Source organism: Ailuropoda melanoleuca, chromosome 17 (genome assembly GCF_002007445.2).
Source record: "Ailuropoda melanoleuca isolate Jingjing chromosome 17, ASM200744v2, whole genome shotgun sequence".
NCBI classification, from domain to species: domain Eukaryota; kingdom Metazoa; phylum Chordata; class Mammalia; order Carnivora; family Ursidae; genus Ailuropoda; species Ailuropoda melanoleuca.
This window is the reverse complement of record NC_048234.1, coordinates 29,443,493-29,461,875: the sequence shown is the minus strand read 5'-3', so window position 1 is coordinate 29,461,875 and position 18,383 is coordinate 29,443,493. Positions and strand designations below refer to the sequence as shown.

Genomic DNA, 18,383 nt, shown 5'->3' with positions numbered 1-18,383 from the left:
GGAGGAAGGGCAGGGGAAGAGAGAAAGGGAGGGAAGCAGACTCCCCACTGAGTGCTGAGCCCACTCCGGGCTCGATCCCATGACCCGGGAGATCATGACCTGAACTGAAACGAAGAGTCAGATGCTTAACCAACTGAGCCATCCAGGGGCCCCAGTACTTACCCTTTCTAACTTGATAATTCTTCTTTTGGGAATTTGTAGTATTTTTTTTTTTTTAAATACAGAGAGATTTAGAACACAGGAAGTTTGTCATATAAACAAGTGAAAGTATCTAGATGCCCAGTGTTTGAGAAATAACTAAGAAAATTTTGGTTGCATAGGTGGGATAATGTTAACAGTCATTATAGTCATTTGCACTATAGTCATTTAGAAAAGTTTTTTTTTCTGATCTGGGAAAATTCTTTGACAAAGGTGAAGAATTACAAGTGCTTCTAAAAAGTTGATGTGCATGGGAATCATTTGGAGATCTTGTTAAAAGGCAGATTACATTTCAATAGGTCTTAGGTGGGGCGTGAAATTCTTCATTTCTAGTTACCTCCAAGTGATGTGCTGTTTTGTGTATCACGTTTTGATTAGAGAGGCACTTAAATGACTTTGTCTTAACAACAGCAAGGAGAAATATGCCAAAAAGTTAGAAGTGATTGCCTTTAGAAGAGGGATTATTAGTAGCTTTTTTTTTCCTGGAGTACTTCTAATTCTCTACATTTTTTATATTTTCACTGTGAACATATTAGTTATATAAACGAGGTATACCTACCACGTTTGAGCTGTGTTTCAGGCCCTGGGCTAAGTGATTTGTGTGCATTACTTTGTTAAAACATTTTCAGTGAAATCCCATTGCGGTGCCAGAAGAACATAATAGTACCTAACCTCGTGGGGTTTTATGGAGATTTTTCACAGTGATCCATGTTCAGTGACTTGGTGTAGGGCCTGGCTTTTATTTAAATCTCAGTAAGTGATAGCTTCTATAATCATCATTGTCACTGTTGTTGTTATGTAGTACCTTGTTTTGTATGTGAGACAGTTGGGACACAGAGAAAGGAAGTAACTTGCCAAGGGTCGCATAATTTCAATCCAGATCTGTTTGACTCCACAGCTCACTATTATACTTGTCTCTAGGGGGACAACAGCAAGCATCAGGGTAGCCTCTGCCAACTTAATCTTTCCGTGTTACCCTGCCATTCCCCCTTCGCCCCTGACCGCCACAACCACCACACACAAGCTTCTAAATGCCTGGTCAGGTTCCTGCTTTACTCAAGAGCTTCTTCAGAACTTCTTTATTGCTATCCAGAAATGAGAGTAATTTGGCATAAAAACGAGACGATTATTTGGGTGAATAGAAAGATTCGGGCAACCAAATGAAAAAGTGTTTTTCATTTTTATTTAGTATGGAGTAAATGCCAAAGAACATTGAGAAGAAAACAGACACTTATTTATTTGTTTGTATATATAAAATGTAAAGAATGATACAGTGAATGCCCATGCTCTTAACACCTGGCTTAAAAAAAAATTCTTTCCCCTCAAAGAACATAACTAACTTGAATTTTCATTTCCTTGCTTTCTTTGTAGTTTTTTTTTTACATGTGTTCAGTCCCTGTAATATATTATTTTTATATAAGATGGAATTGTACATTCTGTATTTTTCTGCAACTTGCTTTTTTCAACAAATATTTACTTTCATGAGTTTTATCCATATTGTGTATAGTTGTAGTTTATTGAATTGCGTTCCATTGTATGATTTTACTGTACTTCGTTCATTTTGTTGGTGATGGACCACTAGGTTGTTTGCAGATTTCTTGTTTGTTATATATAACAGTGCTAATCAGAAGATAGTTTGTGTTTCATGCTGCCCACTTGCAAGAGTTTCTTGAGTATGTGTCTAGGACTGTAATTGCTAGGGAGTGTGCATATTAAGCTTCACTGGGTAATGCTAAATTATTTTCCAAAGTGGTTGTACTAATTTATGCACCTCTCATCAATCAGTATGTATATATATTCAAGTTATTCCATATTTTTGGAATATTTCCTGTAGTCAAGCTTTTAGATTTTGCCCATCTGATTAATGTAAAATGGCAGTCATTGCAAATGTAATAATCAGCTTTTAAAAATGATGGGGTTTTTTGTTCATTTTAAGTTTTATAAATAGGTAATCCCCAAAGTGACCTTTAGAGTTATCTGGAAACTTCTGGAATGCAAATTGTGAATAATATCATATAAAATGCTATAGAATTTCAATTTTTCCTCTGTTTACTACTTTTGTAGTCATAAGATCCTTTGTGGTTTTTTTTTTTTTTTTTAAATTCAGCTTGGTTGGTTCTTAGGTAATTTCAGAACACATTTTGTATATTCTTAAGTAACTTCAGAGCAGTATCCTGCTACTTGATGGAGAAATTTAAAGTATTCGTCTAGTTTGCTGAAAATTTTAAGTTTGGAAATTAAAATCGTAAAAATAAACTAATTGTACATTAATCCTCTTTATGTTTCCTTTTTCCCTCCTAGTTGGTGCAAATGTTTACTTTGCTAGTTATAAACTATTTGTCTTTTGTTTGGTTGCTTAGAGAATTTGTAATAAGGTGAAAACGCAAAACTTTCTAAGTTGATATCCTTTAAGAAACCAAAGATTGTAAATCACAGGACAGTATCTCAACATGATAAAGGAATAACTGTACAGAAAGACAACCTTAAAATAAGATTGGACCTGGTGAGAATTCTTTTGCCAATTTAAAAAACACCTTTTATGTTTTAGCACCAGTATGCATGAGCGAGTGAACCGAACAGAAAGACAATTTCGATCACTTCCAGATAATCAACAGAAACTACTTCCTCAGTTTCTTCTTCACTTGGACAAGATTCGGAAATGCATTGATCATAATCAAGAAATACTACTGACCATTGTGAATGATTGCATACATATGTTTGAAAATAAAGAATATGGAGAAGATGTATGTGAAAGTTTGTTCTATTTTTATTTTAGGGTTTAACCTTTGTATTTTGAGGTCTTTATCTTTCTGGATTTATTTCATTTTTATATTTTGCATGGGCCATTTGCTCTACTCAGTGTTTTCACTTACATGTTCAGGCATTTGATTAGGCTTAATAGAATAGTTTGCCAGAAACTGGATTTGTTCACCGATTTTTTTTTCTAAAAATAGTAAGATAATTGTTGGCATATTGCTGTACGTTTCACATAATATTCTGACTGTTCTAGCCTATAGAGTTAGTGACTTTAATTTTTATAACCAACTTTACTAGCTGTGTAAAATTAATTTCCCTTGCTAAATTCATTTTCAGTATCTTGTGTCTATTGATATTTATCTTTTACTTTAATAAATGATTTTCACTTATAAATCTCAAGGGACTGGCAGTAATAGAAACTGAAGTCCTCTTTTTGTATCCACAGGATAGATAAGTTGGGCCACTCCAGTGTGAGCCTCTCCATGCTGCCCCATCAGTGGCCTGGAGGGACATTCTTCCCTCTCTTAGAGAGAGAAGATGTCCGTCTCCATAGCAGCTCAGTTCTGGTCCTCTCCTGAGTAAAGACTGCTTAATTATATGGTGGTTTCATGATTAATGGACCTTAAATCTATTGAGGGTAGAAGTGAGACCACCAAACTTTTTTCATGTAGGATCTCAGGCTGCACTTGAACCCCGGTTGAGGTGAGAGGCTAGTGATTTATCCACTACACCATCCATATAGCCCCTTAGTAGCACGTCTGTTTGACCATATTCAAGATTGATTCCTTGGTCAGAAGCTAATTGATTTCTGTTTTTTAAACAGGGGAATGGAAAGATTATGCCAGCATCTACATTTGACATGGATAAATTAAAATCTACATTGAAACAATTTGTGAGAGACTGGAGTGAAACTGGGAAAGCAGAGAGGGAAGCCTGCTACCAACCAATCATTAAAGAAATTTTAAAAAATTTTCCGAAAGAAAGATGGTAAATAGTATCTTATTTTTAACCAATTTCTTTAAGCTATGTAAGCACTAAGTTTCTCTATAAGAAACTTCACATTTTCCACATATGGGTGTGTGGTGTTGTATGTGTTTGTAGATGCTTTGTGTGAGGTTGCAGTTAATATTTTGAATACTCTGCTCTAGTGCTTAAGGGAAATCACTCCATCTGGAATTACTAAGGTTAGATTGAATGTTCATTATCAATGATGTTTTCTTTTATAATTTGCTAATGGCAATGCAAAAAGCTGCAGACTTTGCATTTTCCTCATTATGACAAACTTGTAAGTAGATGAGGGATCTGCAGCTCAGAGCAGAGATTCTTTTTTGTGCCATGGAAAGCCTAAGCAGTCCATTTTTCAGAATAACATAAATGAATAAAATAAAATGCATAAGATTGCAAAGAAACCAGTTTTGAAGAATAGTTATCAAACTACTTAAAAAGCAAATTTGTGCTGTAACATGCTTTGTATCCTGTATCACATTAAATAAGATCTAGGAGCAAGTATAATTACTGTATTTTTGAAAATACTAGTGTATGTGTTATTTTGAGAATCTCAACTTCAAAATAACTTCCAAGATAAGTTGCATGCATTTTATAGTGCTCATACACTCTGCCTAATCACCAATTCTTGACATTTTACATTTTATTCTTTCTTCTTACTGTTTCCCTCCCTCCTCCTGCTTTATGATTATGTCTAAAACCACATGTATGCACAATTATCATTTAAACCATGTGAGAGATCAGTTTGTATATATCATTTTTTAACCTCTTAATACTTCAGAGTTCATTTCTTAAGAATAAGGATATTCCCCTCCATAAACACAGTGCAGTTATCAGATTGAGAAAATTTAACGTAGAATACTGTTTTCTAATCTACAGTCTATTCAAGTTTTATAAAATTATCCTGAAAATGTTCTTTATAACACTTCTCTATCCAGTCTACAGTCCAGCCCTGGATATTATATTACATTTCATTATAACGTCTTGGTCTTTAATCTGGAACAGTTCTTGGCCTTTCTTTGAGTCATGACATTGGTGTTGTTGAAGAATACAAGGAAATTATTTTATATATTCCTCAGTTTGAGATTATCTGTAGTTTCTTCATGATTGGATCTGGATCGTATGCCCCTTTTCAAAATAATACGTAATTGATTGTTCTCAGGATATCACATTCAGAGTCATACAGTGTCTGTTAGCCCCTCATTGACAATTTTAATTTTGATTACCCATTCAGAATGTCACTTAGTTTCTCCATTGTGTACTTACTGTTTCTCCTCTTGCAGCTAATAAACAATTTCTGAAGGAGACACTTTGAGACCATACAATTAATATCCTGGTCCTGCTCAAACTTTCTCTGCCTTAGAATTGTTAGCCATTGATGATTCTTGCATGAACTGGTCTGTCCTGTGCTGGTTATGGAATGGTGATTCTCTAACTTCACAGTTATTCAGTCAGCATTCTACCGTATCTATAAACTATTACCTGGAGGGACTAATGGTTCCTATTTTATTCAGTGGGTTATGATCCATTACCATTGGTTTTTTGTTGTCATTGTTGCCTCAGATTTATCCAGCAGGAGTCCCTTCAAGTTGGCCCCTGTGTCCTTTCACATGGCCCAGTTCTTTTTGAGCACTTCCTTATTTTCTGGCACAATAAGATATTTCAGTCCCATCATGTATCTTCCCTACTTTAATCCTGAAATTGGGTATTTTTTCAAGGCCCTGGTTCCTTTAATGTGGAATGGTATGTAGAAACCAAGATCTGGCACTAGACATGCTCATTGTTACTGAGATGTCACAGCTTTTGAGCCTTTCAGTGGAACACACACACACACACACACACACACACACACACACTAGCATTTGTTCATACTGATCCCTTCAATTCCAATCCAACCCAACCCCAAAAGTTTCCTTCTTGGCTTCCCCTGTTCTCTATATCTGTCAGCCTTTTTCCGCATTAAGAACCTGGCTTCTGGCAACATCAATACATTTACTCATTCACTCAGTCCTACAGGACTCACATAATGGTTTCAGAATTACTACCTTCATACCACTATGAAAAACAAACTACCAGCATGAGTTTAGAATTTGCTAGCAACTATTTTTTCCCCTAAATGAAGGGTATTCATAAAAATATTCTTCACAAGTTACTCAAGTTAGCTTGGCTTTGACCCCCTATCCTCGGTGTGCTTGTGTTTTTTATTTGAAATTCAGTATATCGAAGTTTGTTTCTGTTTGCTTTCAATTTTTAGGGTTCTGTCTTGCCCCCAAACCCATCCCTGTTGATTTATATTTATTTTTTGGTTTGTGGGCTATCCGTTATCAACTTGTGATATTCAGAAAAAGTGTTATTCCCTTCCCTGTTCCTTTGATAGCCCATCTCAACTCCTCATTCTCAATCCCACACCCCATGTAGGTAATCGGTATCATTAATTTCTTGTTTATCCTTCTTGTTTTTATTTTTTGTTTCTTATGTAAGCAGATACAGGTTTTTTTCTTCTTAATTACCTCCTTTTGTTTCATATACAAAATGTAGCAGCTTGTGTATTTTATGTTGTACTCTGCTTTTTTCTCTTAACAGTATATCTTAGAAATAGCTACATGTTAGTTCATGGAGATCCTCTTCAGCCTTTTTTACAGCTGTAGAGTACTTTAGCCAGTCTCCCGTATTTGGTTTTTTAAGTAGTTGGCAGTATCTTAACAATTATAAATTATGTTACAATTAATAACCATATGCATGAGTATTTTTGTACTGTTGGAAGTATATCTTTAGTGTAAATTCTTAGACATGGGATTGCTGATTTTGAAAGGAAAATGCGTATATAGTGTGGTAAGTGTGTTAGTTACCTATTGCGTGCAACAGATTACCACAAATTTAACTGCTTAAAACAGCATACATTTATTATTTCACAGTATCTGTGGGTCAGAAGTCTGGGTATAGCATAATTGCATCCTCTGTGTTGGATCTTACAAGGTTGCAATCCAGATGTCTACTGGGCTGTGTTCTCATCTGGAGGCTAGACTGTGGAAATGCCTGCTTCTAAAGTCACTCATGTTGTTGGCAGAATTGACTTCATTATGTTTATAGGACTGAGGGCCCTGGCTTTTTGTTAACTGCCTTGGACACCTGCCTTAGCTCCTAGAGGCCAGTTGCAGTTCCTTGTCTTATAAGCTTTCCCCAAACGGTCACTTACTTCGTCAAGTGGGCAAGGAGAGTCTTCAGAGCAAGTAGGCTTTCAGTGGAGTCTTTTATAATGTGATGTTATCACAGGTGTGGCTGTTGGTTAGAAGCAAGTCATAGATCCCTCTGCACACTAAAGGGAGGGGATTATAAAAAGGTGTGAACACCGGTAGGTGGGGGCCACTTTAGGGTCTCTGCCAGTTATTGCCACATACGCCTATAAGGGTCGTACTGTTTTGCCTTCTTGCCAGCGATGTGGAAAGTGCTTGTTTATTCACAGCCTTGCCAAACATTGTACTACCAGGCTTTTGAACTTTTGCCAATCTAATGGGTGGAGAAGCATATCTTGGCCTACTTCTCATTTGCATTTCTCTTATTATGAATGAAATTGAATATCTTCATAAGTTTAAGGGGCATTTTATACCTTGTTTTGAGAAATATATATTCATGTTTTTCCTCTCATTTAAAAAAGTTGAGGTGAGGGACACTTGGGTGGCTCGGTCAGTTAGGTGTCTGCCTTCAGCTCAGGTCATGATCCAGGGTCCTAGGATCGAGTCCCTCATTGGGCTCCCTGCTTGGCAGGGAGCCTGCTTCTCCCTCTGCCTGCCACTCCCCCTGCTTGTGTGAGCTCACATGCTCTTTCTCTCTCTGACAAATAAATAAAATCTTTAAAACAAAATTATAAAGTTGAGGTGAAATGCATATAGCAAAAGTGATGGTTTTAAAGTAGACAATTTGATGGTGTTTAGTACATTCACAGTATTGTATACCCGTCATCTCTACAAAGTTGAAAACATTTTCATGAACCTGGAATAAATACCATACCTGTTAAGTCGTTACTCCCCATTCTCCGTACCCTACCCCTCAAGCTCTGTTTGTCAGCAGTTTGACTCTGAGGTGCCTAGATGTGCTTTTCTTTGAGTTTATCCTGCTTGGTGTTTGTTTTGCTTTGGAGGGTTTGGGTAGATATCTATCAACAACTCAAAGCTTGTTTGCTCTTATTTTTTTTTCCTTCTGGGACTTGAGTTGGTTGTATATGAAACTGCTTGACATTGTCTCTCAGGTGTCAGATGATTCTTTTCTCACTAACTCTTTATATTTTAGTTTGGATAATTTCTATTGACCTTACTTGAATTTTACTGATTGTATACTATGCCAGTCTGTTGAGAAACTCACTAAAAACTTAACTCTGATACCGAATTAAAAAAAAAAATGTCTAGTACTTCCATATAGACATATATTTCCATGTGTGTGTTCTCTCTGTGCTCACATTTCCTATTTGTACCTGATCTACCTTTTCCACTTGATGCTTTAATGTATTTTTTATGGTTGGTTTTAAATCCCTGTCTGATAATTCCAACATATGTGCTATTTGTGGGTCAGTTTTGATGATGGTCTTCTCTCATAACAATGGGTTACATTTTCTTTTTGGTTTGCATGTCTCATTTTTTGTTGAATGCCAGATGATGTATGTAAAAGAATAGTAGAAACTGAAGTAAATAATATTGACAACTAGAAAAAAGGCATTCCCCTTCTGCAAGCTGTGAGCATGGGGGATTATCGTGTTTTTAATTTTTAATATTATTACATGTATTAGGTGCTTCAATCACTTAAGAAAAAATTGTCTGTAAACCTTTGTGGCAATGTAACAATTTTCGCTTTCTAGAAAATGAAATAGTTTCTAAATTTTCATCTGCATCTCACCTTTTACTTCATGTACATTGATTTTAGTATCTTTCCTGCAATAGATTAATAGGAAGATCTTTGCAATATTAAGAAACACTCAAGACTCTCAGCCATGAAAATATAGTTACTTTTTCAGCAGTACATGAACTGTGTCCACAGGAAACCATTGGTGCATTGGAATTGTCATCTGTAAAGGATAGGATTGGGGCTCTTAGTTGGCCTTTAACAGGTAATGGCTGCTAACCCACCTGGTTTGGATCTCTACATGGGTGTGCAGTGTAGATTGTCTGTAGCTGGGTGCCATGAAAATCACCCACTATTTTTCTCCTTGTGGCCAGTACATTTTTGACATGCTGTGCTATAGTTACCTGCTGAACACACAGTTGAGGGGATAATAGATTAATTATAGACTTGTGATTCCTGTATCACCTAAAGCTTTCATTATTTTCATTCCATCGTTGGTGACAGTTGTGACACTTTACTGGTTTTTCAATTCTATAAATATTTCTTCAATCAGATTTACAGTGTTCTGGGTCTGAGACCCAGAAATAACTCAGTAAGTGAGTAACATTGGAAGCCCAGGTGAAATTATTATTCCAGCTATGTTATCACTCAAAAACAAAAAAAAACAAAAAAAACCCAGTGCTTCCAAGGCAGTTTCTACACGTCCAGATATCTAATGTACAAGATTTGGAAGTTATATAGGTAATAATTCACTGACTTTTTTAAAAGATATCATTTAGGAAGTTTTCTAATGACATGTTTTACTAGAAAGAAGTTTATTCATAGGCTTCAAAGCTAGGCACATTTCGATTACTTTTCAGCTGCTAGAAATGCTTGACATATATAGTACTCATTTGAGAAGCTTTTAATTTACATTTTTAGTGTCCACAGACTTGTTAATGAATTTTGTATTCCCAGTTTTATCAGTGAGGATACAGTATGCTTGGGGTTCTAACTTTTTATAACACTGACTCTTCATGCTTTTTGTAGTCTTTATTATGTTTGGGTTGAAGATGATTTGTCAGAGATGAAATTGTGGTCTTTGTGATCTTTGACACCCCCCCTTTTTTTTGCATGTATTGATTCTTTGTTGGATATATGATTTGCAAATATTGTCTCCATTTCTGTAAGTTGTCTTTTCACTTTCTTGACGTCCATCGATGTACAAAATTGTATAATTTTGGTGAAGTCCAGTTTATCTATTTTTTCTTTTGGTGCTAATGCTTTTCATGTCATGTTTATGAAATCATTGCCAAATCCAGTGTCATGAAGATTTTCCCCAACACTTTCTTCTAAGAGTTTTATAGTGTTAATTGTTAAGTTTAGATCTTTAGTCCATTTTGAGTTCATTTTGTATGTGGTGTAAGGTAAGGGTCTAACTTCATTTTTTTACATATGTATATCTGGTTTTCCCAGTACCATTTGTTAAAAGACTGTCCTTTCCCCATTGAATTGTTTTGGTACTATTGTTGAAAATCAATTGACTGTACATGTGAGGGTTTATTTCTGGGTTCTCTGTTCTGTTGGTCTATACACTAGCCCTTATGGCAATTCCATAGTATTTTAATTTCTGTAGCTTTGTAAGTTTTGAAGTCAAGAAGAGGAAGTCCTTCAGTTTATTCTTTTTCAAGATAGTTTTGGCTATTTGGGGCCCCTTGCAATTCCATATGAATTTCAGAATCAGCTTTTTCATTTTTGGAAAAAAGACTATTGTAGTTTTGTTAGGAATTGTGTTAAATACGTAGGTTGGTTTGGATAGTATTGACATCTTAACACTTAAATCTTCCTATCCATGAACATAGAATGTCTGTTATTTAGATCTTCTTTAATTTCTTTCAGCACTGTTTTGTAGTTTTCAGTGTATAAGTGTTTCTTGACCTTGGTTAGATTTACTCCTTAAGTGTTCAGTTCTTTTAGATGTTATTGTAAATGGAATTGCTTTCTTAATTTCCTTTTGGATTATTCATTGCTGATGTACAGAAACACAGCTAATTTTTATGTGTTGATTGTGTAACCCTGCAACTTTGCTTAATTTATTAGCTGGAGGAGCTTTCTTGTGGATTCTTTGCAGTTTTCTGCGTACAGATTCAGAGCATCTGCAGATAGAGATGGTTTTTACCTCTTCCTTTCCCCTTGAATAGCTGTGGTCAGAACTTGTAGTACAGTGTTGAATAGCAGTGGTGGGTGAAAGGGGGCATCCTAATCACGTTCTGGGTCTTAGAGGGAAAACTTTCATTCTTTCACTGTTGAGTATGATGTTAGCTGTAGGTTTTTCATAAATGCCCCTTATCATATTAAGGAATTTTCCCTGTGTTCCTAGTATCCTGAGTATTTTTATCAAGAAAGAGTGTTGCATTTTATTAAATGTCTTTTCTGTGTCAAGTTAAAAGGTCATGTTTCTTTCCTTTGTTTTGTGATATATTACATTGATTGATTTTCTCATGTTGAACCACTCTTGTATTCCTTACATAAATTCCTTTTGGTCATGGTGAATAATCCTTTTAATATGTTCTTGGGTTCAATTTGCTAATATTTCATTGAGGGTTGTTACATCCGTAAAAAGGGTATTATTGATCTGTTCTGTTCTTTCTGTGAAAATTCTTGTGAATTTTCTTTTCCTGTGCTGTTAACAGATTTTGGTATCAATAATGTTGGCCTCATAGAATGAGTTACAGGAAGTGTTCTGTAACTTTTTGGGAGTTTGAAAAGAATTGGAGTTCATTTGTCATTAAATATTTAATAGAATTTACCTCCAAAACCATCTGGTCAGGACTTTGTTGGGAGACGTGTTTGCCTCTTTAACAATGGAAGATTGATGTGGCAATGTTGAAATATGCTTTTAATTTTTCTTTAGGATATGAAGTCTTCCTCAGTAATGCTTGTTTTGAAAACTGTAGGCTTTAGTTGGAATAAAAAGCTAAAAATCACACAGTTTTTAAAGGCTACCTTTGTGTACTTTAATAAATGCTACAGGTTCTTTTTTTTTTTTAATTCTTATCAATAGTCCTACATTAAATATTCTACAACTGCTAGAATTTTGATATAATTACTATGAACTTCCTTAAACATTGATATATTGTAGGATGTTATATTCTTAAATTTTTTGGTTGGTACTCTCTGTCAATGTATATATTCAGTGTTCTGCTCTAAAATAATAGATAATAATTGAACAGCTTCTATAAACATAAAGTCCAGGTCTTTCTCAAAATTAAAAATATTTCTGTTTTTGAAGAGTAGGTTATGAAGTAAGACATTGCAATTAGAATATACCAAAGTTTGCGTATATTTGGAAGGCTGAATGCTAAATGCTTATGTTAGCATCATTTCTAGCACTTTGAACATGACTTTGTTCATATTCGTTGAATCATGATCATTGAATCATGCATTTACCGAGCTGTCCAAACAGCATAACAATGTCAGCTATATCAAAGGGCATGCATGCTGTTGTTAAAGGTACTTAGTGAACTGACACAGAGTATTATTTTACTGTTATCTGTCTAGTGTTTTATTATCATTATTTCTACAACAGATAGAATATGGACTGGTAAGGAAAGAATGAATTAACTCTTAATCTGATAGGTTATTTTAAAATAAAAGGATAATTAATTTTTTTGATTAGGTAAAACATATCATAGTGTTAAAAATTTTTAAAACTTCACAAGATTTAAAGTCTCTTTCCTATAACTGTTACCCAGCCACCCATTCCCTGTCTTTGAAAATAATATTATAAGAGTAGATAGGCAGATAAACTTTAAATGAAGAATGCCAAGATATCTGTCAAACTTTTTTTTTTGTGCCATTCTTGGACCTAATGCAAAAATTTCATTGTCTCTTCCTATGTCATTTGTTTTGCTTTTTAATTTAGATTGGTTTCCTTATAGTTGATAAGATGAGCTATCAAAAACCTTAGAAAATAAAGCTTATAAAACAGTTAAGTCCATATCCATGTTAAAGTCATAATTTTGCCATAAAGAAGTAAACCCCTAGTCTGGAAAAAGGGACATTAATTACAGCCCTTCAGTATCTAGGTTGATTCTTAGGTAAATCCTGGTCAACTTTGGGTCTCAGATAAATTTCCAGGATCCTGTTTATGCCACGGTAAGCACATGGGAATTTGATGTCTTTTTCTAAATGAGCTGTCTATAAAAGAAAGTACACTTAAATATGCATAGAATTAACTGTACCTGTGAGCATTAAAATATTTTTTTCCTATGAAAACGCATTTGTCTTATTAATTTGTCCAATTTGTCTCTGTTTAGAGTTTTTATTTGCTTTATTTACTTTTTATTTTTGTTAAGTAGGCTCCATGCCCAGTGTGGGGCTTGAACTCACGACGCTGAGGTAGGGGCACCCATGTGCCCCTATTTAGAGTTTTTAAATGCTTGAGTTTGCAAGCACAAGCAGCTTTGAAGCCATAGATTGACATCTGTATTGAGATCTGTTCGTTAATTAAGGAAATGCTGTTTTAATCGTGCTGAATGCTAGCCATTTTCAGTAGTTACTAGCCTCTAGTCTTTTGGTTTTAAATAGATTTGGACTGTACTTCAGTGAGCAGTTGTTCATTGAAATTAGCAATATAACTTTGCTTGAAGTATGAGCTCAAAATTTAAACCTTTTTCTCAAATATGAATATAAGCACAGTAACTTTTCATTTTGATGGTCTGAACAGTATATATTGAGGGTTTCAGTTTTTGAAGTGACTAATGAATGATGTTATCATTTGAATTTAAGAATTTTGTGCTATAAAATTTAAGGTTGCTAAGGAAAGAAATTCTTAAGTTTGAGTCCTATCTGAAAAGAAAAATCACAACCATGTGGAACCATATTCTCCTGTGAATCCTGAAAACTGTTGGACTGTATTTTTATATCTTAATTTCATTAGCCCATATCATTTTAGAAGAAAACAAACTGATACTTTGCATGTGGGAGAAAAATCGATCGTGTCTTTTCATTTCACTCCCAAAAAATACAGATATACTATTGACCAGTTGAATATAGTTTTTCTTTCTTACAGTTGGACATTAGGAAAATATATAGTAAGCTTTAAAGAAGTATTTTTTCTACTTATATTAAAGAATATAAATCGTAATTTATGAAAGGATTCTTTTAGCTAAGAGAAACCATTTAAAAAGAGAAAATGGAGGAAATGTAGACTGCCAAATAATGCAAGAGTAGAGACTGAAAATTTAGATTTATCCCTCATCCTGAAAGCCTTCTTAGACGAAAGACAAATATTTATTTCAGATCTTTCAAACAAGATCTTAAGCTCTTAGAGTTCAGGATTTCAAGTGCTTATAAATCTAGAGTAGTAACTCAGTGGAAAAATAGTGTGAATAGTGCACAGAAAAAGAAATACAAGATCCTCAATCTCATAAGAATATGCAAATGGAAAAACAACGCTAGGTTTCCATTTTTCACCTATCACATTGCAAATTTAAAAGTTACATAACTTACTAGAGGTGTGTGGAAACATATACCTTGCTGAAGGAAGAATAAATCAGTAAAATCTTTTGGAGGGCAAATATCTAACAAAATTTAAATGCATATCTTTTGACTCTTGGAATTCAATTTTGGGGAAGTTTTCTACGATTCCTACATGTGGAAAATCGTTTATGCTAAAGATTTTAGTTTTAACATTATAATCACAAAAGATTGGGAAAAAAATCTAAATGTCCTTAATCAGTGGATTTTGATACATTATGGTACAGTCATGCAGTGGATTATTCAGTCATAAAACAATTTAAGGAAGCTCTGTGTACAAATAGGAAAAACGCTCAAGATGCATTAGATCAGGGATGGCCAACTTTTTCTTAAAGGGCCAGCCAGTAGATATTTTAGGCTGTTCAGGCACTGGGTACGACTCTGGGTAGTCTCTGAGTACAATTCTTTGGGTACAAATTCTTATGCACAATTTGTGTGCATGACTGTGTAAAACCTTATTTGTGAAAACAGGTCACTGGCCCTTGGGTCATAGAAGAACTTGGTATATAAACTATAGCAGAGGTATGAAGTGCTGAAATTACTGAGAAGTGAGTTCAAGCTTTGCCTGGGATGTTTGGGAAAGACCTCATAGATAAGGTGAAATTTAAACTGAGTTTCTGTGGGGGTATAGGAGCTCTAAAAGATTAAGGTGAGAAAGTGTTTTCTGGAATTGGTGAAAATGAGAGTTTTTTGTTGAGAGTTGATGAAGAGGTAAAGTGGGATATTTTTGAAGGGGCTAGACACTAATGGGATTTCTAACCCATTTTCTACTTTTTTTGTTGAAGATTTTATTTATTTATTTGAGAGAGAGCATGAGCAGGGGGGAGGGGCCGAGGGAGAGGGAGAAGCAGACTCCCCATTGAGCAGGGAGCCCAATGTGGGGCTTGATCCCAGGACCCCAGGATCTCAACCTCTGAGCCAAAGGCAGACCTTTAACCGACCGAGCCACCCAGGTGCCCCCCATTTTCTACTTTGAATAAAAAATATTTCAGTACCTAGCTCTGTTAAACCTTGAAATTTTGCCATACTTACTTCATTCAGGGTTTTGTTTTGTTTGTGTGGTTTTTTTGGATATATTTTTAAAAAAAGAAGTATTACAGATACAGTTGAATCCATGCCCTGCAGACTGCGCTGAGTATATTCTTCTCTGTTTCCAGAGATAACAACTAATATGAAGTTGTTATTCTAATCTTTCCTTCCTATAATCATTACACGTTTATATACCTTTAAACATAACATTTTATTGTTCTTTATATTGTAAAATTCATAGAATGGGTTGTGGTGTCATTTCACAATTGGCTTTTGCTCAAAATTATGTTTTTAGTATTTCCCTGTGTGGATCAGCACTGGCCAATAGAAATATAATGCAAGCCATATATGTTATTTTAAATTTTCTCATAGCCACATCAAAAGCCACAGGTGAAATTAATAATCTACTTTAATAACCCCATTTATCTGAAATATTATTTCGGTATAAAATCAGTATGTATGTGACATTATTAATGAGGTATTTTACATTCCTTTTTTATACTGAAATCTGGCCTCTGTTTTACACTCGCATCACGTCGGACTAGCCACATTTTAAGTGTTCAGTAGCCACAAGTGGTGAGTGGCTTTTACTGTACTGAGCAGAGAACTGCTGAGATTCAGACGGAACCGAACACTTCGAGTGCCTGAAAGTGTGCACACCCCTAACCACCAGGGGTCAGCTAAGTGTCAGCATGTTGACTCAAGAGAAAGTATTCTGTGTGTTGGAGTTTGCTAATCTGCAGCTGCAACGTAAAAACCATTCCGTGTCCATAAAGGAAACCTCTCTCAGGAACTACATTTCCTGCTGGTAATCGTGGGAGCACAGAACGTGGTGCTGGCGTGGCCCACAGCCTCACGTTCTGTCCGTACAGGTATACTTTCTTCCTTGCTTGTCTGGAATAAACTGTCCAAACTTTTCCTGTTCTTATCAGCGGTGTCACATTTGTAGTAAATATACTGCTTCTCTATAGTTGGATCTTAATAACCAGGTAAACTTGTTTGCTTACTTATTTTTGCTAAGACTCTCCAGTGGCACCATTTATATTATATGCCTCTATTCCTGGTTTTCTAAGTTTTAGCCAAGTTTAAAGTCATGTCACCCTAAAGGTGTGTAGACTTTATTTCCCTTATTTTCCACAGAAGTACCTTCATAGAAGTGCCCTAGAGTTAACATGCAGTCATAGCACGAACTGCCTATTAAAATGCTTTGGTTTTATACACATTATAATTAGAGGGACTTTCCATTATGCTGTTAATGTCCCTCATATAATGACCCAATGAAAAAAAAATCTAAGAACAAAAACTTAGGGAAAAATTCTCTCCATCTCGCTCTTTCATTGCTTGATTTTTTATCTTCTTTTTTCAATTCTGTGGCGTTTGTTTTAATGTGTCTCCTTTTGTATGCCCACAGAAATCCTTTTGTCATAATATGGATAATTGATAGATCTATCATAATCTTGCTAACTCTTAAGGGCCTTGATACAGTCTACATTCCTTGGCTTGATGACAGCCTTTTTTTTTTTTTTTTTATAAGGATTTTATTTATTTATTTGACAGAGACAGGCAGCGAGAGAGGTAACACAAGCAGGGGGAGTGGGAGAGGAAGAAGCAGGCTCCTAGCGGAGGAGCCTGATGTGGGGCTCGATCCCAGAACGCTGGGATCACGCCCTGAGCCGCCCTGAGCCGAAGGCAGACGCTTAACGACTGCGCCACCCAGGCGCCCCATGACAGCCTTTTAATAGCAGTTTTATTCAGCACTTTCTGCTACAAGGTGTTGGTAGAGAGTTCTGTGGGCCTGTTTGGGTACCGAGATTTTGATAGTAGCAGTCATACAGTTTCCGTAAGTTGACAAAACTTTGCCTTAGGGTTAGCGTGATTTCTCTTATCTTCTTGGTAGTTTTTTACTCAGCTCGTCAGCCATCCAGACATTATTAGTGATTATTTTTATAACAATTCAAATACTCTATGAATTTACTTCTGAATCCATTTACTTTTGTTGCATTACTTTGCCTTTTTTTTTTTTTTTTTTTATTTTAAGGGGAGAACAGCCATTTGGGAAAAATGCATGTTTTGAATGGGCAAATGGGAACTGAGAAAAGAAAAGAGGTAACTCTGGGAGAGTACGGGTTTTGGTGGGTCTGATAGGGAGTGGAAGATGAGAGAGGCCCAGGCAGGGTGCCACAGTGGCATGTCCGTCATACAAAGGGTAGCATAGAGTGTGGCCAGTAGCTTTTCAAATTCTAATACTAAACATAATGCGTATATGCTTATATGCTTGTTAGATAACGGATACAGGTAAGTCTAAACCACATGGGAAGATGTTACCCATTCCCTTCATTAGAAGTTTAATCAATTAAATCAATTAAAAATTAAAGTGTTCACACACAAACTTTGTATGTATTCTGAAATGAAAAGAAAGCATTTATTTTATTTTAGTAAAAACTGTTATATGGCAGCTTGGCATCAGTTTGCTCATATCAAGTATTAATGAATGTCTACTAATCATAAAAAGCCTATTTGTCGTAAGTCATTTTTAACAAATTTTGGCTTATGTCTTATTGTATATATAAAATTCAACAGTGAAATTAAATAGTCTTTGCTAAGAATTTTTATACAGATACATATATATTTCAGACTGGATGACCTGGGACAAATTCCCATGTTACTGTATTTGTAGACTGAATTTTCTTTTCTTTTTTTTAAAAGATTTTATTTATTTAGTTGACAGAGACAGCCAGCGAGAGAGGGAACACAAGCAGGGGGAGTGGGAGAGGAAGAAGCAGGCTCCCAGCGGAAGAGCCTGACATGGGGCTCGGTCCCAGAACTCCAGGATCTCGCCCTGAGCCGAAAGCAGACGCTTAACAACTGAGCCACCCAGGCTCCCCTGTAGACTGAATTTTCAAAAGCCTTGTAGTTCTGTTTGTTTCTTCTTCATTTCAGAGTGGGAAATGGCAGAGGTTACCATGTGGGCCACTTGTAAAAAGCCCTGTTGCAGTTTGGAGCACACCATGTAGAAAAAGATTTTTAAAAAGGAGAATTAT

The 18,383-nt window shown here is 35.5% G+C and overlaps 1 protein-coding gene across 1 annotated transcript in view; it reads left to right on the top strand.

The window, feature by feature from the left end:
• Nucleotides 1–18,383, top strand: part of CARNMT1 (carnosine N-methyltransferase 1) — a 35,926-nt gene that overhangs the window by 4,762 nt on the left and 12,781 nt on the right. The window contains exons 2-3 of the mRNA XM_019793327.2: nt 2,747–2,942; nt 3,779–3,942. Coding sequence (XP_019648886.2) covers nt 2,747–2,942; nt 3,779–3,942 — 360 coding nt within the window. The remainder of the gene's footprint in view (nt 1–2,746; nt 2,943–3,778; nt 3,943–18,383) is intronic.